The 23,383-nt window shown below is 42.9% G+C and overlaps 1 protein-coding gene across 4 annotated transcripts in view; it reads right to left on the bottom strand.

Annotated features, from left to right (window-relative positions):
* Positions 1–23,383, bottom strand: part of FAT1 (FAT atypical cadherin 1) — a 118,509-nt gene that overhangs the window by 91,737 nt on the left and 3,389 nt on the right. For all 4 annotated transcript variants that reach the window (XM_014532239.1, XM_005884844.2, XM_005884845.2 and 1 more), the window contains exon 2: positions 4,240–7,522. In XM_014532239.1, coding sequence (XP_014387725.1) covers positions 4,240–7,522 — 3,283 coding nt within the window. The remainder of the gene's footprint in view (positions 1–4,239; positions 7,523–23,383) is intronic.

The raw sequence follows: 23,383 nt of genomic DNA, 5'->3' as shown, positions 1-23,383 counted from the left end.
CACACCATTTCTCTCCACTGATACTAGCAGCGAGTATTTTAGCAGCCGATTGCCACATCATTTGTCTTGGACTGACTTGTTTGGTGTGCACAATGATAAATATTTTGCTTTCGGAGAACAAGAAAAATAGGTTTGTTTGCGTCACACTTATTAATTTGTGCAGTTATTCAGTGTCTGGTAAGTTAATGTTCAACAAAACATATTAATTTTTATTAAAATGTTCTATCATTTGTTAACGATTGTCTTGGACTGACTTGTTTGGTGTGCACAATGATAAATATTTTGCTTTCGGAGAACAAGAAAAATAGGTTTGTTTGCGTCACACTTATTAATTTGTGCAGTTATTCAGTGTCTGGTAAGTTAATGTTCAACAAAACATATTAATTTTTATTAAAATGTTCTATCATTTTATGTTAACGATGAGTCATTTATTTCAGCCCTTTGTATTCAGCATGTCTCTATTGAGATAAACCTACGTTTCTATGAAAATTGAAGCTTTTGTTTTTTTTGCAGCCCACATAAACTTAAACCTTGTTTGTTTGGCCCGTGTTAGCCTTTGAGTTTGACATGCTTGATGTAGATGTTGGGACAAAAAGGGGGGGACCTCATTGACAGCACTGGAGATTGGCTCTTAACCAGACTGACTTTCTGAGTAATTGTTCACATCACTCTCTACCCTTCCAAACCTCACATGGAAGAGCAATCATGTGGGCCTGGTTTGTGAGAACAATTCCTAACGCCCACCTAGAGGCCTCGCCAGGCAAAGCATGTGATACAGAGATTAGCAGATGAGTCAGCTGTCACTCCCACAGGGCAATTACAGTGAGCTCCCTGCAAAGCCAGTTATAAAGTGCCTACAAAACCTAAACCTGACAGGACTGTACATATTTCAGGTAGTCCACAGAATTTCTATTTCTTAAAAAAAAAACAAAAAAAAACACGCAAAACTACTTTTCAAGGGATGTTTCAAATGTAAGCTCCTTTAAGAAAAGATCTTAAAAAACAGTAAGAACTAAATCCAGATTTCTGAATATGTTCTCTGTTCTATGAAAAGTATACAAATGATACACATACTTGGCAATGTTGAAATAGGTAGAACATCCCGAATACTTGGTTACGTTACTCAAAGTCAAAGGCAAGAAGTACTAACCAGTTAAGTGGGCAGGTTGTTGGTATTCAGAGGCAAAGGACTCCTGTGTTGGCCCATGTCAGTTAGCCCAACAGGAAAGGCATGACTAGGAGAGACAGTCAGAGCCTGGCAGAGACGGGCAATGAGCAGACACTGAAGCTCTAGGCAGGTGCTAACACACCTGACCTGAGCCAACTCAACCCACACCGAGAGTCAGTGCTGGGTCCCACGGGGATCCCCACCGGTGTTCCTGAACTGCTCCGGCTTTTCTTCATCGGACAGGCACCTCTCTACACCTCCAACCTGTCCTGGAAATTAATCAGGCAAACCCCAAATGAAAGAAATTAGCTTATCTCATTTCAGCATTTCTACTGCACAAAACCCAGACCTTCCCTGCAGGAATTCAACATTATGATATCCGGTGACTTGCCAGGATTCTCTAAAATCACTTGCACTGATCATTCTACTGCCAAAAATACATCTTGTGATGTATACCAGGCCAATGTGTCATTATTATATCACTTGTATTTCATTTCAAAACGCATCTAAACCTAAGTCTACTGTACATGCCATATTTTGCTCTGGAAAGCAAGAATTACAGAATAGGTGACCTAGAAACGGCCAACTTTTCTTTCTCTCACCTTTAAATGTCAATATTTATACAAACGCAGAACAGTTTCATATATACTTCCCAGCCCCACTGCCCATAATCCCGGCCTCCCATGAAGCCTGGCCCTGCCACGGAGCTTGCAAAAGGAGCTTGCAAACCGCTGGGGATCTATTTCAGGACGCGGCAGTGTTGGGTGGGATGTTCCCTCTTTTTTCTTTCTTGGGTAGTAAAAATATCTCAGTCTCTTAAATATATAGGTGAAAAGTACTCGTTTCTAAATGAGGCTTTAAAAAGCAACAAAAATACTCTTTTCACTTGAAAGAAAAAAAACCAAAAGGCAGTGCTCATATAATTTAAGTCATCAAAGAAATGTAAATTAAGGTTTTGGTTCTATTTTCTGTTCGAACTTTAAGTTACAACAGCTCTTTTTAGGTTTTTAAAACCCACTTTGGAAAAGGAAAAAAAAGTAGGGATAACTATCCTGAGGAAATTCAAAACACTTCAGAGTTTCAGCTCCTAACTTTGGGGTATTTTTCTCTGTTGACATCGCACCTGAAAATTCTAACTCATGTTGGAGAATATGACAACAACAAAAAAATCTATTCTACTCTTCAGATGAAGGACTACTAATTGCTGTTGATTATGCTATTTTCTCTTGAATTGAACTATTTTGGGTATTCTAGATGAGTGGTAGATAAAGTGTGTGTGATACATGCTGGTAGTATTTAATTCATTAGAAAAAGAATCCCTTGAATAAACCAGAACACATTAAAATATTATAGCATCTAAAATAGCTTACTTCTAGGAGAATATCCTATTTTTCGTGTGTTATATACCTATTAGATGTGGGAGTGGGTACAGGGGTGGGTATTGACTGAATACCCAAGGTATTACTTTAAAAGAAACTTTTAATATAATAAGAAAACATCCTTTTTTAGAATGGAATTAGTAATACAGGAAACATCAGTGAGATTAGTAAACAAAGTGAGTTCCATCTATGCTGATAAATGCCGTGATTACCCAGTTTCCTTCTGTTTCCACTACCCTTCTCAGGGGGGCGGGGGGGGGCATTCAAAGCCAAAGTAGTCATTAATTTAATCATTCAGCCTTTTAATCTTTAGTGAGCAGCTTCTACATGGCAGGCACTTTGGGCTAGATGCTGAGGATAGAGAATGCATGAGCTAACATTAAAAGCCTGCCCATAAAGGTGGTTTAGGGGTAAATTATAACACCCAAAATTCGTGTATTGAAGTCCTAATCCCTCTACCTCAGAACATGTCTGTACTAGGAGATAGGGCCTTAAAGGAGTTAAAATGAGGTTATCAGGGTGGTCCCTAATCCAATACGACTGGTGTCCTTATAAGAAGAGATTAGGATAACGACATACAGAGGGAAAGTCATGTGGAGACACAGAGAGAAGACATCCATCTACAAGCCAAGGCAAGGTCTCAGAAGCAACCTCCCATGTCAACATTGATCTTGGACTTCCAGACTGTGAGAATATTAATTTCTGTGTTTAAGCCACCCAGTCTGTGGTGCTTCATTATGGCAGCCCCAGCAAAGGAATACAAAGGTTCGCATCCCATCTGAGGAGAATGACATATAACTACAGGAATTAGCTATGTAAAGCAGCTAAATTCAGAGATACATGCAAAGTGCAAAACAGTACTCTCTAGCATAAATTGGCTGCCTCAGATGTTCTGGCGTGAGGACCTTTGCTAGGTGGGAGACTAGCCTAACAAAGCACCGCTACCATTTCCAAGACACTATTAGACTCTAACACCTGCTAGGATTCCTCCCCGTGTTATTTCACTTCATCCTCACGTAAACCTTGTGGTAATTTTGAGTGTGTCCATCTTACAGATGAAGAAAGTCAGTTTTAAGAAGATAATGAACTTGTCCCAAATCACCCAATTAACAACTGAAGGAGCCAGAACTCCAATCCAGGTCTTCTCCACTCAACATTCTACATCAGACTCTTAAACAAGACCTGCAGGGGGCACTGAGCAAAGCAGATCATGTGACGGAAGTTTTAGCAGAGTCTTCTCTTGGTGCCTTGCAGAATTCTGCATGTTTGCAGTAACCTCTGCATGGCGTGCTAGACGGGGTGGTAGTGACTGTTCTAAGGCTGCAAACATTCTAGCTGCAAAAACTCTGCCAAGGCTTCTCCAGGTTAAGCAAAACCACAAGGATGCTGCTGATCAGATAAGAGCAGAAACAAAGAGATCCATGTCGGTGGTCATGATTTCAATGCTTCCTTATTTTTTACTGATTTTAGGGCAGCTCAACCAGGTTCCATTGGTTCCATCTTCGTGACTCACTATACATACAGACACCTGCAAGAGGACGAAAAGCACGCGCGGGCATTGCCACTGCTACCCTGAGCCCTAACAGGCCAACGGGGACCTACAGGGGACCGTGAAGGAGCTAGCACAGGGCAGGTGGTCACTGTAGAAAAATCAAGAGGGGAGATCAAACAGAGAAATAGGAACGTAGTTACCTGTTTCTTCATCTATTTTGAAAACACCAATGCCAGAACCGTCTCTAATGGAATAGCGGATCTCCCCATCTCTTCCTGCGTCCTCATCACGAGCTGACACTTTCATCACTGAGGAGCCAACAGGGACATCTTCTTTCACCGCCCCCTTCTCCACAAAGCTGGGAAACACGGGCGGGTGCAGGTTCTCATTCACATCGACGACCTCCACTTCCACGTAGCACGTGGATGACAGAGAAACCGGCTTCCCTTTGTCTTTGGCCCTCACGGTGAGATTATAGACTTGCTTCCTCTCAAAGTCCAGCTGCTGTACAATCCTAACTGCTCCACTGAGTTTATCCACATCAAAGTGGCCTTCTCCGTGGTCCAGGAGACTGTATCTCACCTGACTAGACTGACCGAGGTCAGGGTCATAGGCCTCCAACCACATGATGATGGTCCCTTCGGGAAGGTCCTCGCGCACTTTCACGTGGTAATGAGGTGGAATGAACTTGGGAGGGTTGTCATTAACATCCTCTACGGAGACTTTCAGAAGCACCGTGGAAAACAAGCGGGGCTCCTCCGTGGCTTGATCCCTGGCTTCGATCTTCAAGTAATGCACGGGCTGGACTTCAGGATCCAGGGGCTGCACGACCTTCACCACACCAGTCACGCTGTCGATGGAAAATTTATCGGTGTCCGTGAGGATGGAGTACGTCACCTGTCCATTTGGCCCGAGATCCTTATCGGTGGCTTCAACCTGGATGATCTCACTCCCCATCTCCTTGTCCTCGCTCACTTCAACGAAATAGCTCTCCTGTAAAAACTCGGGGGGGTTATCGTTGGCATCCAGAACCCTGATATCCAGAAGGTGCCACGCGGCCTTCTGCGGCAGACCAAGGTCAGACACGGTAATATTCAGGGTGTATCTGTCTGTCGCCTCACGGTCAAGGGGAGATAGAACCTTTAGCATTCCAGTGTCCATGTCAATAAGGAAGCAGCTGTCCTCATTTCCTCCAGAAATGGCGTAGACCAGTTTCCCATTGAAGCCAGTGTCGAGGTCGGTAGCGTTCACGAGAAGGATGCTGGAACCCACGGGCTGGTTCTCCTTCACCTCGATGCCCGCCGGAAGACGACTGCTAAACTGCGGGGCGTGCGCATTGACAGAGTGAGAATCGAAGAAGACGTCCTCGACCTCTCCCTGGCCGTGCAGCTTATTTGCCTGGAGCAGCTTCTCTGCCAGCATTTTGGCAACACCGGTCTCCTCACACTGCAAGTGCACTGGCTTGCGACTGACCGCCACGGTCATGTTGATATAGAACGGCGTGGCAAAATTCTCTCCATCTGTAGCTGTAATTCTCAGACTGTGAAACGACACCTTTGCCCCCAAACCTTCCGTTAGCGACTGCTTTAAGGACAGCACCCCGGAGGTGGGATGTAAGCTAAACAAATCTAGTTCATTGCCAGCTTCAATCTGATAGCGGACCAACTGAAGTTCATCGGCATCGATGGCAGAAACGGTGGTTATCTGCTCTCCCACCTCTAGATCCCTGGGAATTGTCCCTTCGCAATTTATTTTCTCAAACAAGGGTGTGTTGTCGTTCAAGTTGTTGAGAGTAAGGGTGGCCAGGACCTCAACTTCCCGGCGGTATGGCAGGCCCCAGTCTGACGCGCGAATCCTCAGGGTATAAACCCGAGGCATCAGCTCATAGTCCAAGTTCTCCGAGGTACTCACAGCACCAGTGAAATGGTTGATCACAAACGGCACGGGGTTTAGGTTTGCAATGCTGTACGTCACATATCCATTCTCGCCCTCATCGGGGTCTACTGCACTCACACTCATGACCGTGGTGCCAACGGGGACATTCTCATCAAAAGATGCTTTGTAGGAGGTCTGGGTAAATTCAGGGGGGTTGCTGTTAGCACCTAGGACTTTGACCAAGACCCTGGTGGAGGCTTTTCTGTCACTTGTTGTTACTTCGAGTTCAAAATGGGATGCCTGCTGTCTTTTAATCGGTTCTAAAATGGAAATGAGACCAGTGTTGTGATTTAAACTGAATTTGGCTTTTCCGGGCGCACTTTTGAAAACATACCTCAAGTGGGAATAACGAGGCGTGGCTTTTACCATGACCACAGGGGTGTTGGAAGGAGCCAGTTCACTGATTTCTGCCCTGTAAACATCCTTCTCAAACCTGACTGGCCCGGCTCTGAACTGTGGAGAAGTCACGTGGATGACTTTCACCGCAGAGAACTGGGGAGGTGTGCCTTTATCTTTAGCCTGAAGCGTCAGATTGTAGCCAAAAGGATGACTGTCCCAGTCGATGCCACCAGTGCCTTTGACTTTATATTCTTTACTCCCCGGAGAGGACCTCACCGTTCTAAACTGCTGGTGGAAGTCACCGGCCACAATGCTTAAAGACGCTACTTCCCCATTGGCTCCCTGATCACAGTCCTCCACAGTTATGACCGCATATGTTGGGTCCTGGTCCAATTCTGACGGCGACAGCGTCACCGCGGTGATGACAGGCGCGCACTCGTTGGCCTGCTCCACGTGCACCGTGAGCCTGGCCATGCTGCTGACGCCACTGCTACCGTACAGCTTCATCCCCCGGTCCACCGCGAGGATTTCTATCTCGTAGAGCGGGGTCTCTGCGTGATCAAGTCTCCCGGTCAAAACGATGACACCGCTGGTTGGGTGAATAGCGAACATGTCTGTTCGGTCTTTAAAACTGTAGTAAAACTCCCCATTGGTTCCTATGTCTGCATCTGTGGCACTGACTCTTGCAATACTGGTCCTTATGGCTGTGTTTTCAGGTAAAGAGACACTGTATGAGGTGGGCGAGAACAACGGTCTCAAATCGTTTGTATCCAGCACTTGCACCCGGACCACGGTCCGGGCCTCCGCGTTCGTGTTCTTTTCCACCGCTTTGACTACCAAGGTGTAATGGTCTTTCACTTCCCTGTTGAGAATAGCGGTGTTTCCTCCTTTGGTCCTTATTCTTAGGAAGCAAAAGTCTCCAAGCACGTACTCTTCCGCTTTGAAGAGGTTTTCATTGTCTCCCGAGACAATTTTGTACCGTAATTCCCACGATGGGTTGGTAAGGTAAATGCCCATCTTTGTGGGATGCCCGACGTAGGTCTTGGCGGCGGAGTTCTCGTGCACAGTGACGTTGTAGTGGAGCTGTGTGAACTGCGGAGGAGTCTGGTCCGGCGCTGGGCTTCCATCGCCGTCTCCAAAATGCTGGAGGAGGAGCAGCAGCAGCAGGAGCGCGGCCAGGTGTCTCCCCATCGCTCCACTCGCAGGGACCTAACAGACGAGAGAAATAAGAATCATCACTTCGGGGAAATAAAGCCAAAACATGCAAACTGTTTTCTTACACTTTGCTTTAGACCTTAGATCAGTGGTTCTCACCCTTCCTAATGCCGCAACCCTTCAATACAATTCCTCATGTTGTGGTGACCCCCAAGCATAAAATTATTTTCGTTGCTACTTCATAACTGTAATTTTGCTACTGTTATGAATCGTAATGTAAATATCTGATATGCAGGATGTATTTTCATTGTTACAACTTGAACATAATTAAAGCATAGTGATTAATCACAAAAACGATATGTAATTATATATGTGTTTTCCGATGGTCTTAGGCGACCCCTGTGAAAGGGTCGTTCGCCCCCCAAAGGGGTCGCGACCCACAGGTTGGCGACCCACAGGTTGAGAACTGCTGCCTTAGATTTTAATAAAGCATTTTCCATCTTTGTGGAATATGAATAAATGCAGTGGCTGTAGACTTTTTTCTGTTTTCCAATATAAGTATATCAACACTTATTTGTCTAGAGATACTAAGTTTAAGAATATTCTATTTTCATATTTTAACGACTCAAGTTAAAGAATCCTAATGAGTGCCTGGCTACTGTGGTTCAATGACTGATATGAACCCGGAGGTCCCAGTTCAATTCCTGGTCAGGGCACATGCCTGGATTACGGGCTCGATCCCCAGTAGGCAGCTAATCAATGATCCTCTCTCATCATTAATGCTTCTATCATTCTCTCCCTCTGCCTTCCTCTCTGAAATTATTTTTTTTTTTTAAAAGAATCCTAATGAGCATCAGATGAAAGATTGGCAATTATAAAAACTAAAGTGTATTCTTATACTTAAATCTTCAGGGCAGATACAGTATAAGCAATTGTTAAAAAGATGGATAAGTACATTGTTTAGATTTACTTACAAATAATAATTGCTCAAAAGCTCACCAACTTCATTCTACTACATTCTCCTAAGCATGGGAAGCTTTGAACAACTCATGTAAAACAACAAAACACTCAACAGTGGCTTTCTATCACCTCCCATAATGATAGCTTGTAATCTCATTTCCCAGAATTTATCCTGAAATTATTTCTTTCTATGATTAAGTTCACTCCCTACATAATGTGAGGGTTTACTGTCTCAGTGCTATACAACAACGTAAGTGTATTAAAGTAATTATATCACTGAGTGTGATACTGAGGCCATCTCTTTCCACCACGAGCCAAAAAAAAGGTCAGTTTACAAAAGGAAAACCCGCAGTTTGATGATGAACAGAACTTTGCCTCTCCAAGTCCACCAATCACATCTCACCAACCACACCAACGTCTTCTCACTTCTGTTGTCAACAACCAGTACTGTCCTGAGGGCACTGAACACCTGTCACCAGATTGATGATTCTCTCTCATCATTGATGTTTTTATCTCTCTCTCCCTCTCCCTTCCTCTTTGAAATAAATAAAAATGTATTTAAAAAAATCAGCCTGTTGCTTAACACACACACACACACACACACACACACACACACACAGCCAAATCACCTAAGCTAATGCCCAATCAATGCAACAAGGAGGTAGGGACTGCAGGTCAGAGGGAGACGTCGGGAAGGGAGGCAGTACACGGGCTGAGGTCTGGCAGGAGAGCAGAACAATTATTTCCCGACCATCTGTTCGCCTAAATGCCAACAAACTCACCTTGTACCTCACTGTAGCTTCACAAAACAGCCCAGCACTGAGAGGCGAGGACAGGGCTGTACCCTTGGCAGAGTGGCCATTCACCAAATGTGAATGCTACCAAAGCTGGAAGGGACAGCAGCCAGGAGGGCTGGTTTAACAGCCAGGTTGAAATGGCAGCATTAATTTACAGTATCTCAGTGCAGCTTGCTACTGCCAACTTTGCCCCATTGCTCATTTCATCAGGGGAAAAAAGGACAATGCCTGATATGCTGGAAGCAATGAGAAGCGTAATTGAAACTGAATCACGTTCAAGTTGGGCACCCTAACCTGTTCTTCAGTTATCATCATACCCTCAGCTCCGCATGGGAAGTAGGGAAATTAGATTCCTAGCCTCTAAAAGAAAAATTCTCATTTAAATAAAATAACAAAGCAATTTCCTCCCAGAACTATTTCTTAATTTGGCCAGCAGATCTACAACCCAGGGAAATTTTAATATTTTGTAATGATCCAGTAATTTTATCAAAACAAGTGAAAACTTAATTCCGTTCCACCTCCAGGTACTGAGAGCCTGCTATGGAACAGTCCATACAAAGGCACATGGAACTAAAGATCATTTTAAAAGACAGAGATTCCCATCCTGAGGTATTTACAAAGTAGGAGTAAATATATATATATATATATAAAATGCTTTAAAGAACACTTAAAAAGATATGTTAAATAAGCATTTCTTTGTTTTAGGAAATATATAATTACTATTACCCACTTTACAGCCAAGTATTATACCAGGATTCTACTGTAAGCAATTAAAATATTTTTGCTTAATTCTACATATAAAATATTATGCATTAAAAGGAGTAAGAACACACTCTATATGTTGATATGTAAAGATGTCCAGATATATTAACTGGAAAATCTAAACTGATCCCATGTATGTGTGCAAAAAAAAAGGGGGGGGGAGATAAATTGTGTGCAGAGTACATGAATGTGCTTAAAAATGAACCGAAACGTTCTGGACACAAATTAAAAAATAAATTGTTAACTGTGGTAACTTCTGGAGACTAGGCGGCTGGAGAAATGTTCACATTTTCACTTTTCTATCCAAATGTTTTGGCATAAGCATATGTTATCTTTGTCATTCATTCACTCCCTTCATCAATTATTTGATTCAATCAACAAATATTTAACCAGTTAACTGCCACGAAATTTTAAATTTAATTTAAAAAGGTCCACTGCTTGCATCTATAGACGTTTATGGCAGTTAATTGGTTAATGAGCACCTACTATGTGCTGGGATTAGTTGTAGATGCTGGGGATATAAAAATGAACTAAACAACCTACCAATAAATCCCCATGGTGATACATTTCCTGGAGACAAATGAGAAAACCATGCATATCGGAGGCTGACAATTAAGTGCTAAAGAAAAAAATAAATAAAGCAGGGCAAGAGACACTGTTCAGTAACCCGAAGGGAAAGAGAGAACCCTAACTTCAAAAGATCCAGGGCTTCTCAGCCTCAGCACTGTTGACATTCTGGGTTTGGGGAGGTGAGTAAGGTTTAGAGGGCTCTCCCATGCATTACAGGATGTTAGAATGATTCCTGGTCTCCACCCACTACAAGCCTGTAGCAGCACTTCCCCACCAACTAAAAGTGTCTTTGGATATTCCCAAATATCTTCTGGGGCTCAAAATCTGCTTCAGTAGAGAAGCCCAGTTAGAGAAACAACAGAGATCCTTGTGGCTAGGGCACATGGAGGAGGGGAGGACAGTCAGGGGGCCATTGTTTATATAATCCATCAATTTTAGAATAGTTTCAGATGTACAGAAAAGTTAGGAAGGCCAGTTTCCCCTATTGTTAACATCTCACATTATTATGGTACCTTTGTCACAACTAGTAAGCTAATGTGATACACTGTTGTTAACTATTTAAATCCTAAGGCCCTCCTTCTGTCCCAGGATCCCAACCCAAGACCACCATACTACGCTGAGCCATCATATCTCCGACTCCTGTGGACTGCCAGTTTCTCAGATTTCCCTTATTTTTAATGACCTTGACAGTTTTGAGAAGCACTGGTCATATATTCTGTAGAATGTCCCTAGAGTGGAATTTGCCTGATGTTCTTCCCATGAGTACACTGGGGCTATGTGCTTGGGGGAGGTGAGGTGCCATTTTAAATCACATCCCATCGCCATGACTTCTCCATGTAGATGCTGATCTTGCTCAGTTAGTTGAAGTGGTGCTTGCCGGGTTTCTCCGTGATGAAGTTACTCTTCCCCCCTTTTCTGTACTATTTAGAAGAAAGTCATGATGCTCAGCCCACACTTAAGGGGTGGGGAGTTATGCTTCATCAATTATTTAGAATTCTTCTACAGGGAGATTTGTGTAGTCTCTCCCACTTGTGTATGTACTCAATCATTCCTTCAGATCAGGATGATAGGTGACTTTTAGGACTCTGAACTTTACTTGAGGATTTTGATCAGGGAGTGACATGCTCTAACTACAGTGAAAAGGGTGGCTCTGGCACCTGTGTTGGGAATAGAATGCAGGGTGGCCAGGGCAAAGCTGGAGGGGGGCCCGTTCAAGGTGAGAGACCACTGTGGCTTAGCCCAAATATGGTAATGGTGGAGGGAGAAGTGATCACATTGTGGATCTATTTCAGAATTTGCTGATGAATTTGAAGCAGAGGGGAGGAGAGAAAGGTATCGGAGAAGATTCCAAGGATGGTGTGCTGAGCAAGAAACACTGAGCTGTCGGGGACTGAAAGAAGGAAGAATGAGGGAAGAATAGGTTTAAGGGAATAAGATGAGGAGTTCTGTTTTGGACAAGTCAAGGTGGAAATGCCTGTTGTAAATATAAATGGCTGGTTAGATGTGTGGCAGGGGGCCAGCCTGGAGACATCAATGTGAGAATGGTCAGGATACAGAAGATGGTATCGAAAACCACAAAACTGAGATCACCAATGGATGGAGCCCACCCAGATAGAGGAGAAAGCAACCCCCGTTGCTCCCCAGGATTTAGAGGACAGCAAAGGAGAGGAACCAGCGAAGGAGACAGAGCAGCTGAGGAGGTAGACGCAAGAAACGGGTTTGACGGAGACATAAGTAAATCAATCTTCTTGAACATCTGAAGCCAGACATTAGAACTTGGATATGAATGACCCATAAATACCCGTTGATGCCATGCTGCTCCCCCACCACCGAAAGGCCCTGGATACCCTCTTTACCTCCCCCCCACCCATACCCCTGACCCCACAGGTCACTAGGGAAACACACGACATGTCAAGTTACTGCAGCTGTTCTCTGGCTATGGCATCTCAGTCACTCAGTCTGACCACAGCTCTGCCAGCACCCCCTTACTTCTCTCATCTGGATTCCTAAACACCTCGGTCACCTCTCTCAGCTCACCCACCACACTCCTCGTGGGACACGGTGCAGCTGGAAGAAACTTACTGCGCCACGTTATTAACCAAGACCTTTAAAAACCCTGAATGTTCTGAGCACAGCCTGCTAACAGAGTGCCATGGTAATGAGAATAAATGACTACGTGCAATTCTTTTGATCAGAACAAAGTAAGGCCACTTTTAGGAGATATTGTTAACTTTGCAGTAAGTAATATAACCAAGAACTGTGAACTCAGGTTTCACTATAAAATGCCCTGATCAAAAAACAAACAATGAAAAACTATGGCTGCTCCTCTATGCATAACAAGCAAGCTGAAGGGAATGAAGATACTAATACCATTTCATCTAAAAAGTCTGAAAAGTACATTATCACCTAGAGTGCATGCTTATGAAAATTAAACTCCAAAACCCATTTTAGCCAGAGGCTACACTTTGATATTCAGAAGGTGATCAGCTACTGGAACTCGCAGTAATTCGGGGTTTCTTCCGCCTTCCCCAAAGTGAAAACAAAGAATGTTCACCCAGTGCAGCCTTTAGGGAAAGGGCCTCGGGTCCAAAGCTTAAATATCTTTCGTACAGATCCCTGGAAATGCAAAAAGAAGAGAAAAACAATTTTCCTGGTAGAGCTCAGATATTAATATGCTCATACATCTTCATTAGGGAGAGCTTCATATAAAGAGTTCCAATCAATTCCTGTGACTGCACAGTCTTCACAGATCTGAACCCAACTGAGGACGTGGCTGCGTATGTTGAGGTGGAACGCTGCAGATTCAGAAGCGTTTCCTACGCTGGGAAACAGGACATTGTGTGGGACACAGGGTTACGCAACACACAGATTCTACTCGGTGGTGTATATTTATTACTTAGTCATTCTAGCCCTCGATGCAATAGGGGAACAGTACTAAACTCTCCATTGCACATGATAAAAACACGCAACGACATCCGAGAACTCTGTGTTCCTCCCCATGTTCTCTTGCAGCTCCCATCCGTACCAAGGCCAGGGATGCAACTAGATCGTAACTGACCACTCAAAGTTAGAGCTTGACGTTCCATTTCAATAGTGTCACATTTTTAGAGTATTTTTTAAAGATGTCTAAATTGCAAGAAAGATAACTGCATTTCCAAATAAAAATGTCATGAAGTTGTCAAAAAACAAAATATGAAATTAAATGACTCCTGGGTTTTTAAATATCATATGTTAAATAAATGTTTAATGATCTCTAAAATCACTTACTAAGGAGTCAAATAAAAGCATTGTATCTTCCTAAGAAAGTCTATTTGTCACTCAGCTATAATTAATTCACAGCTTCCAGATAACATTTATATCAGGGAAGAAAATCTGCATTTTCTAATTACATTATAATAGTCATAGACAGGACTTTTAAAAGCTTTCGTTCTTACACTGAAAAAATTAATGGGTAGGTCTTTATTGTCTGGGCGCATACTAAATCTTTTTAAGCGATCTTAATACATTTTTCAATAAAACTGGGTGGGGGCCCAGCTATGAACCCAGAATTGAACAGCAGCCTTAGGCTTAGTGTATATTTAACTACCTCTGGTAACTCTGTATGTTGTTAAGTTTTTATTGTTGCTACAATAAGTCTGATTACTCTAGCAATAACTTAATTCCCATATTGCCTTCAAATGATCAACAACTGATTCCAAGTTAAGTGAAAACAGTCCTTAAACTACTGATGCTGACAGGGAAAAACTACCAATCTCTCTCCTCAGCACATTACAACTCTTTCAGAAAATAAATGTCAGCATTTACATGATTTAACTAATCCCAAATAATTTTTTTAAAGTTTTCTCGCCCTGAAGAAAGTTAAACAGACTTCCTAACTTTTTAAATAGCCTCCATATAAAATGTACTATGTAATTTACCGGCTGCATGAGCCTATAAAACATGTCTGTGGGCATTTTGAAGATGACTATTTCTGGCGGTTCCGTGCTACTGTGACCTGAGAGACGAGACAGGCGACAAGGGCTGTGTGTGTGTTTCTGGCTGGGCCAGGCACCCCTGAGCTATCCCCTTCTCTCTCTCTCCTCACTATCATGACCACTTTCTCCTCATCCACACTCCAAGGCAAACTCTGCCCACAGAGAAGCGCAATAGACAGACTCTTCACCTCTTGTGATTGAAGATAATCTCGCTGGATGTATCTTTCTCTGCAAAGAGAAATCATTCAAATGATGTTTTGGCAGGGTAGCCAGTAAGTAACACTGGCCGATTCTTCCAAGCCCAAATTAGTTAGGTTTTATTACAGGTCAAATAACGAGGTTCCTGTGTATTTCGGTACACATACAGGTATCTCAGTGAATAATGGGTGAAGAATGTGAACGTTCAATGTACAGTAAGAAAATGAAAGTGATCAGGTAGAAGATCCCTCCTCTTCCTCTCCTTACAAGATTCTCTTCCCCTTTTCTCTCTTCTTCCCACATCTCAGAGATGGGACCCCCCCCCCCTTCAGCTATAAATAAAGACACCCTTGATGCCCTAAAATTCTGCCTCTTCTGAGGCTCTTCCCTAAATCCTCTCCCACTCAAACAGGGCATTCAAATGACTCTTTGCAGGTTCATCCCTACTTAAAAATAAACTTTATTCAAACCTCTAATTCCTTCAACTAACACCCTATTTCTCTTTCTTTTACTGGCAGAGTTTCAAAAAAAGTAGTTTCTTGTGCTGCCCTGACTTCCCTAGAACTCTCTCCCCTCTAAAGAGATGCCTTTTGCCCTCAACTGTTCCACAGGATCTCAGGTCCACCCAGCAACACAAAGTTCCTTCTGGCACCACAAGCCAATGTCAAATCAAAGGACCTTTTCCCAGGACTCATCCTCCTGGACCTGCTGTCACATTTGACACTATTCATCTCTAATCCCTAATACCCTTGTGTCCTCTATATTGTCACAGACTGCCTATAACACAGAGGCAATCTATAAGATATAAAGAATAAAGGACACAATTTCCCTGATTCTCTTCAATACTTTCATACCGATTCTTTCACCTTAAAGTCTGGCATTTTAAATTTCTGTCTTCCAACTCTTTGTATACATGCACATATTCTGACCCTTAAAGATCTCATCCGCTATACCTTAATCATAAAGGATCGCCACAGAATCCCACATTCCAGCCCTAACTCCCTCAAATGCCACACAACACTCCTCCTGAGATGCCATCAGACCTAAGCTATCCGGCCTTTTCACCACTGCCCACTGCAACACACAGGCATTCCTAGGAGGTAGTGTGGATCCTGCTACACACCACCGCAATAAAGTGAACGTCGCAATAAAGCCAGTCACACCATTTCCTTTTGTTTCCCAGTGCGTATAAATGGGCTACCCTATATTGTAGTCCACTAAGTGTGTAATAACACTATGTCTCACTAAGCAATGAATATACCTTAATAATAGAGTATGTTACTGCAAAAAAATGCTAACCACCATCTGAACCTCAGCACCGTCTTTTTGCTGGTGGAGGGTTTTGCCTTGGTGTCAATGGCGGCTGACTGACCAGCGTGGTGGCTGCTGAAGGTTGGGTTGACTCTAGCAATTTTTTAAAACAAGACAAGAGTGAAGTTTGCCACACTGACTGACTCTTCTTTTCACAATTTCTCTGTAGCATGCGATGCTACTGTACCCACAGAACGTCTTTCAAAACTGAAGTTGATCCTCTCAAACCCTGCCCCTGCTTTACCAACTAAGTTTATTTCAATAATCTTCAAAGAATCTTCACCAGGAGCAGACTCCATCTCAAGAAACCACTCTCTTTGCTCACCCATCAGAAGCGACTCCTCACAGTTCAAGTCCTATCATGAGATCGCAGCATTTCATTCACATCTTCAGGCTCCACTGCTAAGTCCACTTCCACCACATCTGTAGTTACTGCCTCCACTGAAGTCTTGAACACCTCACAGTCATCCATGAGGACTGGAATCTACTTCTTCCAAACTCCTGCTAATACTGACATTTTGACCTCTTCCTATGAATCAGAGCTCTTGGGTGACTAGGTGCGTTGTCAATGAGCAGTAATATTTTAAAAGGAATCTTTTTTTTTTTTTCTGAGCAGCTCTCAACAGTGAGCTTAAAATACAGGGTGAGGCAAAAATAGGTTTACAGTTGTTTGTATGGAAAATTATATGATAATTAATAATAAAGAATTAAACTCTGTGTTTTGCATACTCACAACTGTAAACCTACTTTTGCCCCACCCCATGTTCAGTAAATCATGTTGTAAGCAGATGTGCTGCCATCAGGCTTCGTTGTTCCATTCAGAGAGCACAGGCAGAGCAGATTTAGCATCATTCCTCAGGCCTCTAGGATTTTCAGAATGATAGATGAGCACTGGCTTCAACTTAGTCACCAGTTGCATTAGCCCCTAACAAGGGAGTCAGCCTGTCCTTTGAAACTTTGAAGCCAGGCATTACTTCTCTTCTCCAGCTAGGAAATGCTAGATGGCATCTTCCAATATAAGGCTGCTTTGTCTACACTGAAAAAATCTATTGTCTAGTGTAGCCACCTTGATTAATTATATTAATTAGATCTTCTGGATAACTTGCCGGCAGCTTCTGCATGAGCACTTCAAGTTTCACCTTGCACTTCCATGCGATGGAGATGGCTTGTTTCCGTAAACCCCATGAGCCAACTTCTGCTAGCTTCAAGCTTTGCTTCTGCGACTTCCTCCTCTCTCAGCCTTCAGAGAATTGAAGAGTGTTGAGAATGTGCTCTGGATTGGGCTTTGGCTTAAGGGAATGCTGTGGCTGGTTGGATTTCTATTCAGGCCATTAACACTTTCTCGGTATCAGCAATAAGGCTGTTTTGCTTTCTTATTATTCCTGTGTTCACTGGGGTAGCACTTGTAATTTCAACAACTTTTCCTTTGAATTCACAACTTGGCTGTTTGGAGCTACCTTTTGTTCTAACTTGGCTTTTGATATGTCTTCCTCACTATTTAATTATTTCTAGTTTTGATTTAAAGTGAGAGACATGCACCTCTTCTTCTACTTGAACACCTAATGTCAATATTGTTGTGTCTCAGGGAATAGGGAGACCCCGGGAGAGAGAGGGGAAAGGCCAGGTCAGTGGAGCAGTCAGAACACACATATTTATGGATTACGTTCTCGGTCTTGTATGAGGGAGGTTTGTGGTGCCCCAAACAATTACTATATTAACATCAGAGGTCACTGATCACAGACCACCATAACAAATAGAACAGTGAAAAATGGAAATATTGTGAGAATTACCAAAATGTTTCACAGCAATAGGAAGTGAGCAAACACTATTAGAGAAATAGTACCTACAGACTTGCTTGACTCAGGGTTGCTACAAACCTTCGATTTGTACAAAACAGTATCTATGAAAAGAAATAAAAACGAGGTGTGCCTGGAGCAGGAATTCCACTTTATTTTCCTATTAGGGAGAAGTTTCACCTCTTCCAAAATCACCCAAGTTTGCAACTTAAGAAATTAAAGAGTGCCCTCGGCGGTCCCAGCTCTGTCTCTTGCTTCAACAGTGTTTGGACGGAAGAGACCCAGGGATGCCCTTCTTCCAGCCTCCGGCCTCTCTCCTGCGTCTTATCCAGTCACCACCTTCAGAACCACCTCCAGGACCAGCCAACACACCGGGTGTTTTCTACCTTAACTCCTTATTGCCCAACAACCATGAGCTCCCAAATTCATCAACTATTACACCCAGGTGGAGGCTGCGGCCACCCGCCTGGCCAACCTGCCTCTGCGGGCTCCACACCCACCTCTCTCTGGGCTTCTATTTCCACAGCGATGTGGCTCTCGAGGGCCTGGGCCGCTTCTTCCTCGAGTTGGTGAAGAAGAAGCTGAGGGCGCTGAGCGACTCTTAAAGTTGCAAAACCAGCGCGGTGGCCACATCCCCTTCCAGGACGTGCTGAAGCCCCCCCAGGACAAGTGGGCAAAACTCAGGGCGCCATGGAGACCGCCCTGGCCTTGGAGAGGAACCTGAACCAGGCCCTTTGGGAGTTGCAGGCCCTGATTCTACCCACAGACCCTGGTATCTGTGACTTCCTGCAGAACCACTTCCGGGGTGAGCAGGTGAAACTCAACAAGAAGATGGGCGACACCTGACTCACCTCCGCAGGCTGCCGGCCCGCCTGGGCGAGTCTCTCTCCCTAAGGCTCACCCTCCAGCACCACTAGGAGCCTTTGGAGCCAGAGGCCTTTGAAGGGCCTCTCTGCATCCCCTGGTGTCCGGCTTCTGCCTGAGCCTCTCCCCCAAACTACTAGCCATTCTTTTAACCACCCTGGAGCCCTCTCCCATGCATTAGACCAAATGAAACAATAAAGCTTTTTGCAGAAAAAAAAAGAAATTAAATAAAAAAGAAGGAACTGGGAGACATAAGACCTATGATCCAGCCCCAACTTTGTCACTAATCAACTCTGTGAATTGAAGGAACTTCCTTAATCCTTGGATGCCATTTCTTTATTTGAAAAACTAGAGATTGGACTAAAATCTTTACAGCCTCCTACTACCCCCCCCCCCCCCCCGCCCCCCATCCCAGATACATAATCTTTTACACACACCCCTCTCTAAATACACCCACAAACGCTCTCTCTGTCTGAAAATTCAGGATTTCTATAATCTTTTATTCTTAACTGCCAAACCTCCAGGTCTACCAAGTTCTCTAGACTTTTTTTCTTCTCGATTTCTCAAAGCTGTTCCCTTTCCATTTCTGATGCTGCCACCTAGTTCATGTTTGTATTTGCTCAGGCACAGCATCTGCATAGCCTTTCAGTTTTCCTGCCTTCCGGTCCCCACACTATTTCGCCTATACACTGCAATCAAGTTAATCCCATTGAAGCTTCTTTGTAATATTAGCCCCTGGTTTATAAATAGTGTTTCCCTTTAGCCTGCTGATTAAGTATATTCTTTTCAGCCTTACATTAACAAAGGTCTTTACCTTTGATAGTCCTACCACTACCTACTTCACCAATTTAACCTCCCAATCTTACTTCCTATTTCAAACCAAAATAGTATATCCTACAGCAAGTATGTCGAACTCCCGGCCCCGCAGGCCACATGTGGCCCACAAGGAATATTTTTGTGGCCCAGCCAATATAACGGTATGTAAGAAACGTTTTAATAAAAGTTTCGTAACTTAATTTTTACAATATCCTGATATACATATTAGTAACGAACTACATCATTCGCTAATGACTGATTGCTATAACTGTGTTGCATTCATTTCCCTCCACTAATACTAGCAGCGAATATTTTAGCAGCCGACTGCCACCTCATTAGTCTTGGACTGACTTGTTTGGTGTGCACAACAGAAAATATTTCCTTTCGAAGAACAAGAAAAATAGATTTATTTGCGTTACACTTATTAATTTGTACAGATATTCGGTGTCTGATAAGTTGATGTTCAAGAAATATTAATTTTTATTAAAATGTTCTATTATTTTATGCTAACGATAAGTCATTTATTTCAGCCCTTTGTATTCAGCATGTCTCTATCGAAATAAACCTACGTTTCTATGAAAATGGGAGCTTTTGCTTTTTGTGGCCCACATAAACCTAAACCTTATTTGGCCCATGTTAGCCTTTGAGTTTGACATGCTTGTCCCACAGCTTGAAACAACCCAGTTGTCCTGAGCTGAGGAAACCATCAAGTGGTGAGGGCTCTAACCTTGTAACATCTGCACCTCACACCTTCTAAAAGATCATGCAAACATTCTCACTTTATTTTCTCCTGTCCTTCACTCCTCACATATAATTTCGTTATTTCCACCTTTTTCTTCCATTTTTCTTTATTTCCTTCTCTTCGTACCTGCCCATAACATTGTCCTCCCTGTCTTTGTAAACCAATGTAAACCCTATTCATAGACCTACACAAAGGAAAAAAGACAATTCATAATCAAGTGAAAACAGAATTAAAGAAGCAGTGATGATCCACCAACCAACCCTTTTCCCAAAGATAACATGGCATGCTTAAGTCTTGGGTCTCTTTTCTCGCCATTTATCACACCACAATCAAATCACAACTAATCCCTAATCCTCAAGTAAGACTTGACAAGTAATTAACATTTCTACAACTTGCTTTACAGCATGTCATTTCCGCTCCCTGAATTAGTCCCTTCAGATTCACTTTCCCTCAGAGCACCCTCATATCCACCCACCCCACACCCAGCTCACTAAGCTGTTACGATGAACTGCCCTCACCTGGATGCATCTCTCTTGTCACATCGGGTATTAACTCTTTATCTGTCCTCCCGCCTGGACTGTAGGCGCCTTGAAGGCAGAAGACATGCTTTGCTCACCCTGTGCACGATGTCTGGCCCAATCAATGTTTGGCACAGAGGAGAGCCACAGCTGTTGGGTTCGTGAATGAACAGATGGAGGAGGATTAAGGGTGGAGAATGGCAGACAGGACTGAAGGAGGAAAGGGGAGAAGCAGGGAGGGGTGGGGAGGGAAGGAGGGATAACATGAGATACTAACACATCCATTGCTCCAAAATTAACAGGAAATCCAGGTGCAACCACCAGGCCAGTAACAACACTGCAGACTGCAGATGGCTCTAATTTCCAGCAGCTCAGAAAGAGGTCGCCACCCACCTCACAACGCTTCCTTCCAAATTGGCTAGAGGTGATGCTAGATCAGTGTCTACACTGCCGAGCTTATTATGAGGCGCCATACTTGAATAGTCCATGAAGGATAAGGAGTAAACAATGACTGATTTTCCTAAGAGGTTTGTAGAACACACTTATTAGTATAGAGTTATCTCCACATATATAATAGACTATGAAATTAAGCAAGAATTTTGGCAATATACTTAAATCCAGGGCTTAAAAAAGATAGATTTTTTTAAAAAAGTTTAAATGTGAAATATCCAGAGTCTTCATCTGATCAAATAAATTTTTGAAACAAAAGGCTCCTCTCAAATATGAGAAGAAAAAATGGCAACTTTCTGATCTTCATTAAATGAGTTCCCTGCATCAACTCATTTCAAAAACTGCTGTCCAGTGCCTAAGGATACACTAACACTTGCAAATTGAACAATTAAGCTAGAGAGAAAGATACAGTTTGGCTTCATCATCTATATAATTTGGTCAAAAGAGAGCTTACCTACTGCAATTTCCCACTCATAAAGATTAAACACACACCTAGCCTTATGGCTTCCAGCTATTAAAGCAGGTCTAGGCCACGAGACAACATTGAATGCAACAATAATGAACTAATTTGATTCAACTTATTGCCTCTATGTAACATCTGCCAAACTTGGGTGAAAACAGGTTGCGGTAGACTTTATGATAAGGGAGTGAAAACATCTAATCTGTAAGATCCCTTTCACCTATGACATTCAAAGTGACTGATGATGCTTGCTCATTGGTGGCTCAAGAGCTAAGTCTAAGGCAGGGGATCAAAGGAATGAAAACTGTTAGTGAGCACATAGATTTTAGATTCCTCTTTTGGCACCTGTCCATAAGATGGATTTAAATGATCTATTAACATGATAAGAACCTACTGGGATAGTTCTGGTGATTAATTAAAAGACACAAATGAATACACAGTTGACCTGAATGGTTTTTTGAAGTCCTCTAACAACCTGGTTTCCTTTCAGAGTGACTAAGAATTTGGTTCCTTTGAGATGTTCATTTTTGCCAGACATGGGTACACAAATGCACACTTGATTCAAATCAAACCTTGCACTGAACTGGTTAAATGCCATGTTTGGCATAACTTAAGAGTTATAGCAACTGTTTTTAAAGTTATGTAATGTTTTAAGTATTTTTACATCCATCTTAAAGCTTAAATATATACCAAGAAAAGAGGAATAATTGTGGAACCAGAGCTGGTCCTTCTAAAACACAAAGACAAAGCCAAGTATCTGAATTAACCTATATCACTGGAGAATCTATGTTCATGAGTAACTTTACTAACTAGATGTATTAAATAACAACCACAACTCTAGGAGTAAATGGAAAACCACCACCATACTCGATTTAACACGTGCAGATATCTTCTTAAACTACTGAAACCTACCTCTGAATACAGTATATAAAGATTTAAGAATCTGCTTTTGTAAAGATAAATACATAACCAGATAATTTGCCTTTTAAATATTTTCTCGATTGTAATAGTCACTGTAAATATCCAGTTTTGTTTTTAAAAAAAGAATCTACTCTACCAGGCACCAGGGAGTTGCTTAACAAAACCACTTAATGAAACCATAGTTCAGAAGCATGAAAAAAAAAGCCCTTTAACTGCATAGAAAATATTTATGCGTTTACTTTCCTAATGCATACAATCGCGTCCTTGTTTTCAAAGCCCTGCAGTTCACATCAGTGGGAACAAAACAATCTTACAGACAACAGAAAGTTAGCTTCCCAGAAGAAGGCACTTGGAGGAAGAAAGATCATTAAAGAACCAGAATCTTTCTTTAAAAGCATCTCTCTTTCATGAAAAGAAAGGAACAAACTGATAACCAGCACACTGTGCAGAGGTTTAGCCCGAAATTAATCAATTGCACCTATCAATGTATCGATCGGATCTCTCCCCATTCAACCAGTTAGTACAGAAAGCTCAGAGCAGCACTCCTTCAGGGCGCAACACATCTGGCAGAACTCGGCGACTCCATTTCAAAGATGCCATCTCTTGACTACTGGCCTCTCTTTTCATCTCCCCTCCACCGTGAGTACTGGTTCATAAACTGGAAGAAGGAATCCAGCCGAGATCGGCTAAGCCCTACGCAGGCACGAGTGTTACCGGAGAGAAGAGAGGAGCGTGCGGGAGGGTTCCCAGCTCCAGGGAGCAGCGGAAGTCCTCGC

Source organism: Myotis brandtii, unplaced genomic scaffold (assembly GCF_000412655.1).
Source record: "Myotis brandtii unplaced genomic scaffold, ASM41265v1 scaffold866, whole genome shotgun sequence".
Taxonomy (NCBI): Eukaryota; Metazoa; Chordata; class Mammalia; order Chiroptera; family Vespertilionidae; genus Myotis; species Myotis brandtii.
This window is presented reverse-complemented; position numbering and strand designations above follow the sequence as displayed.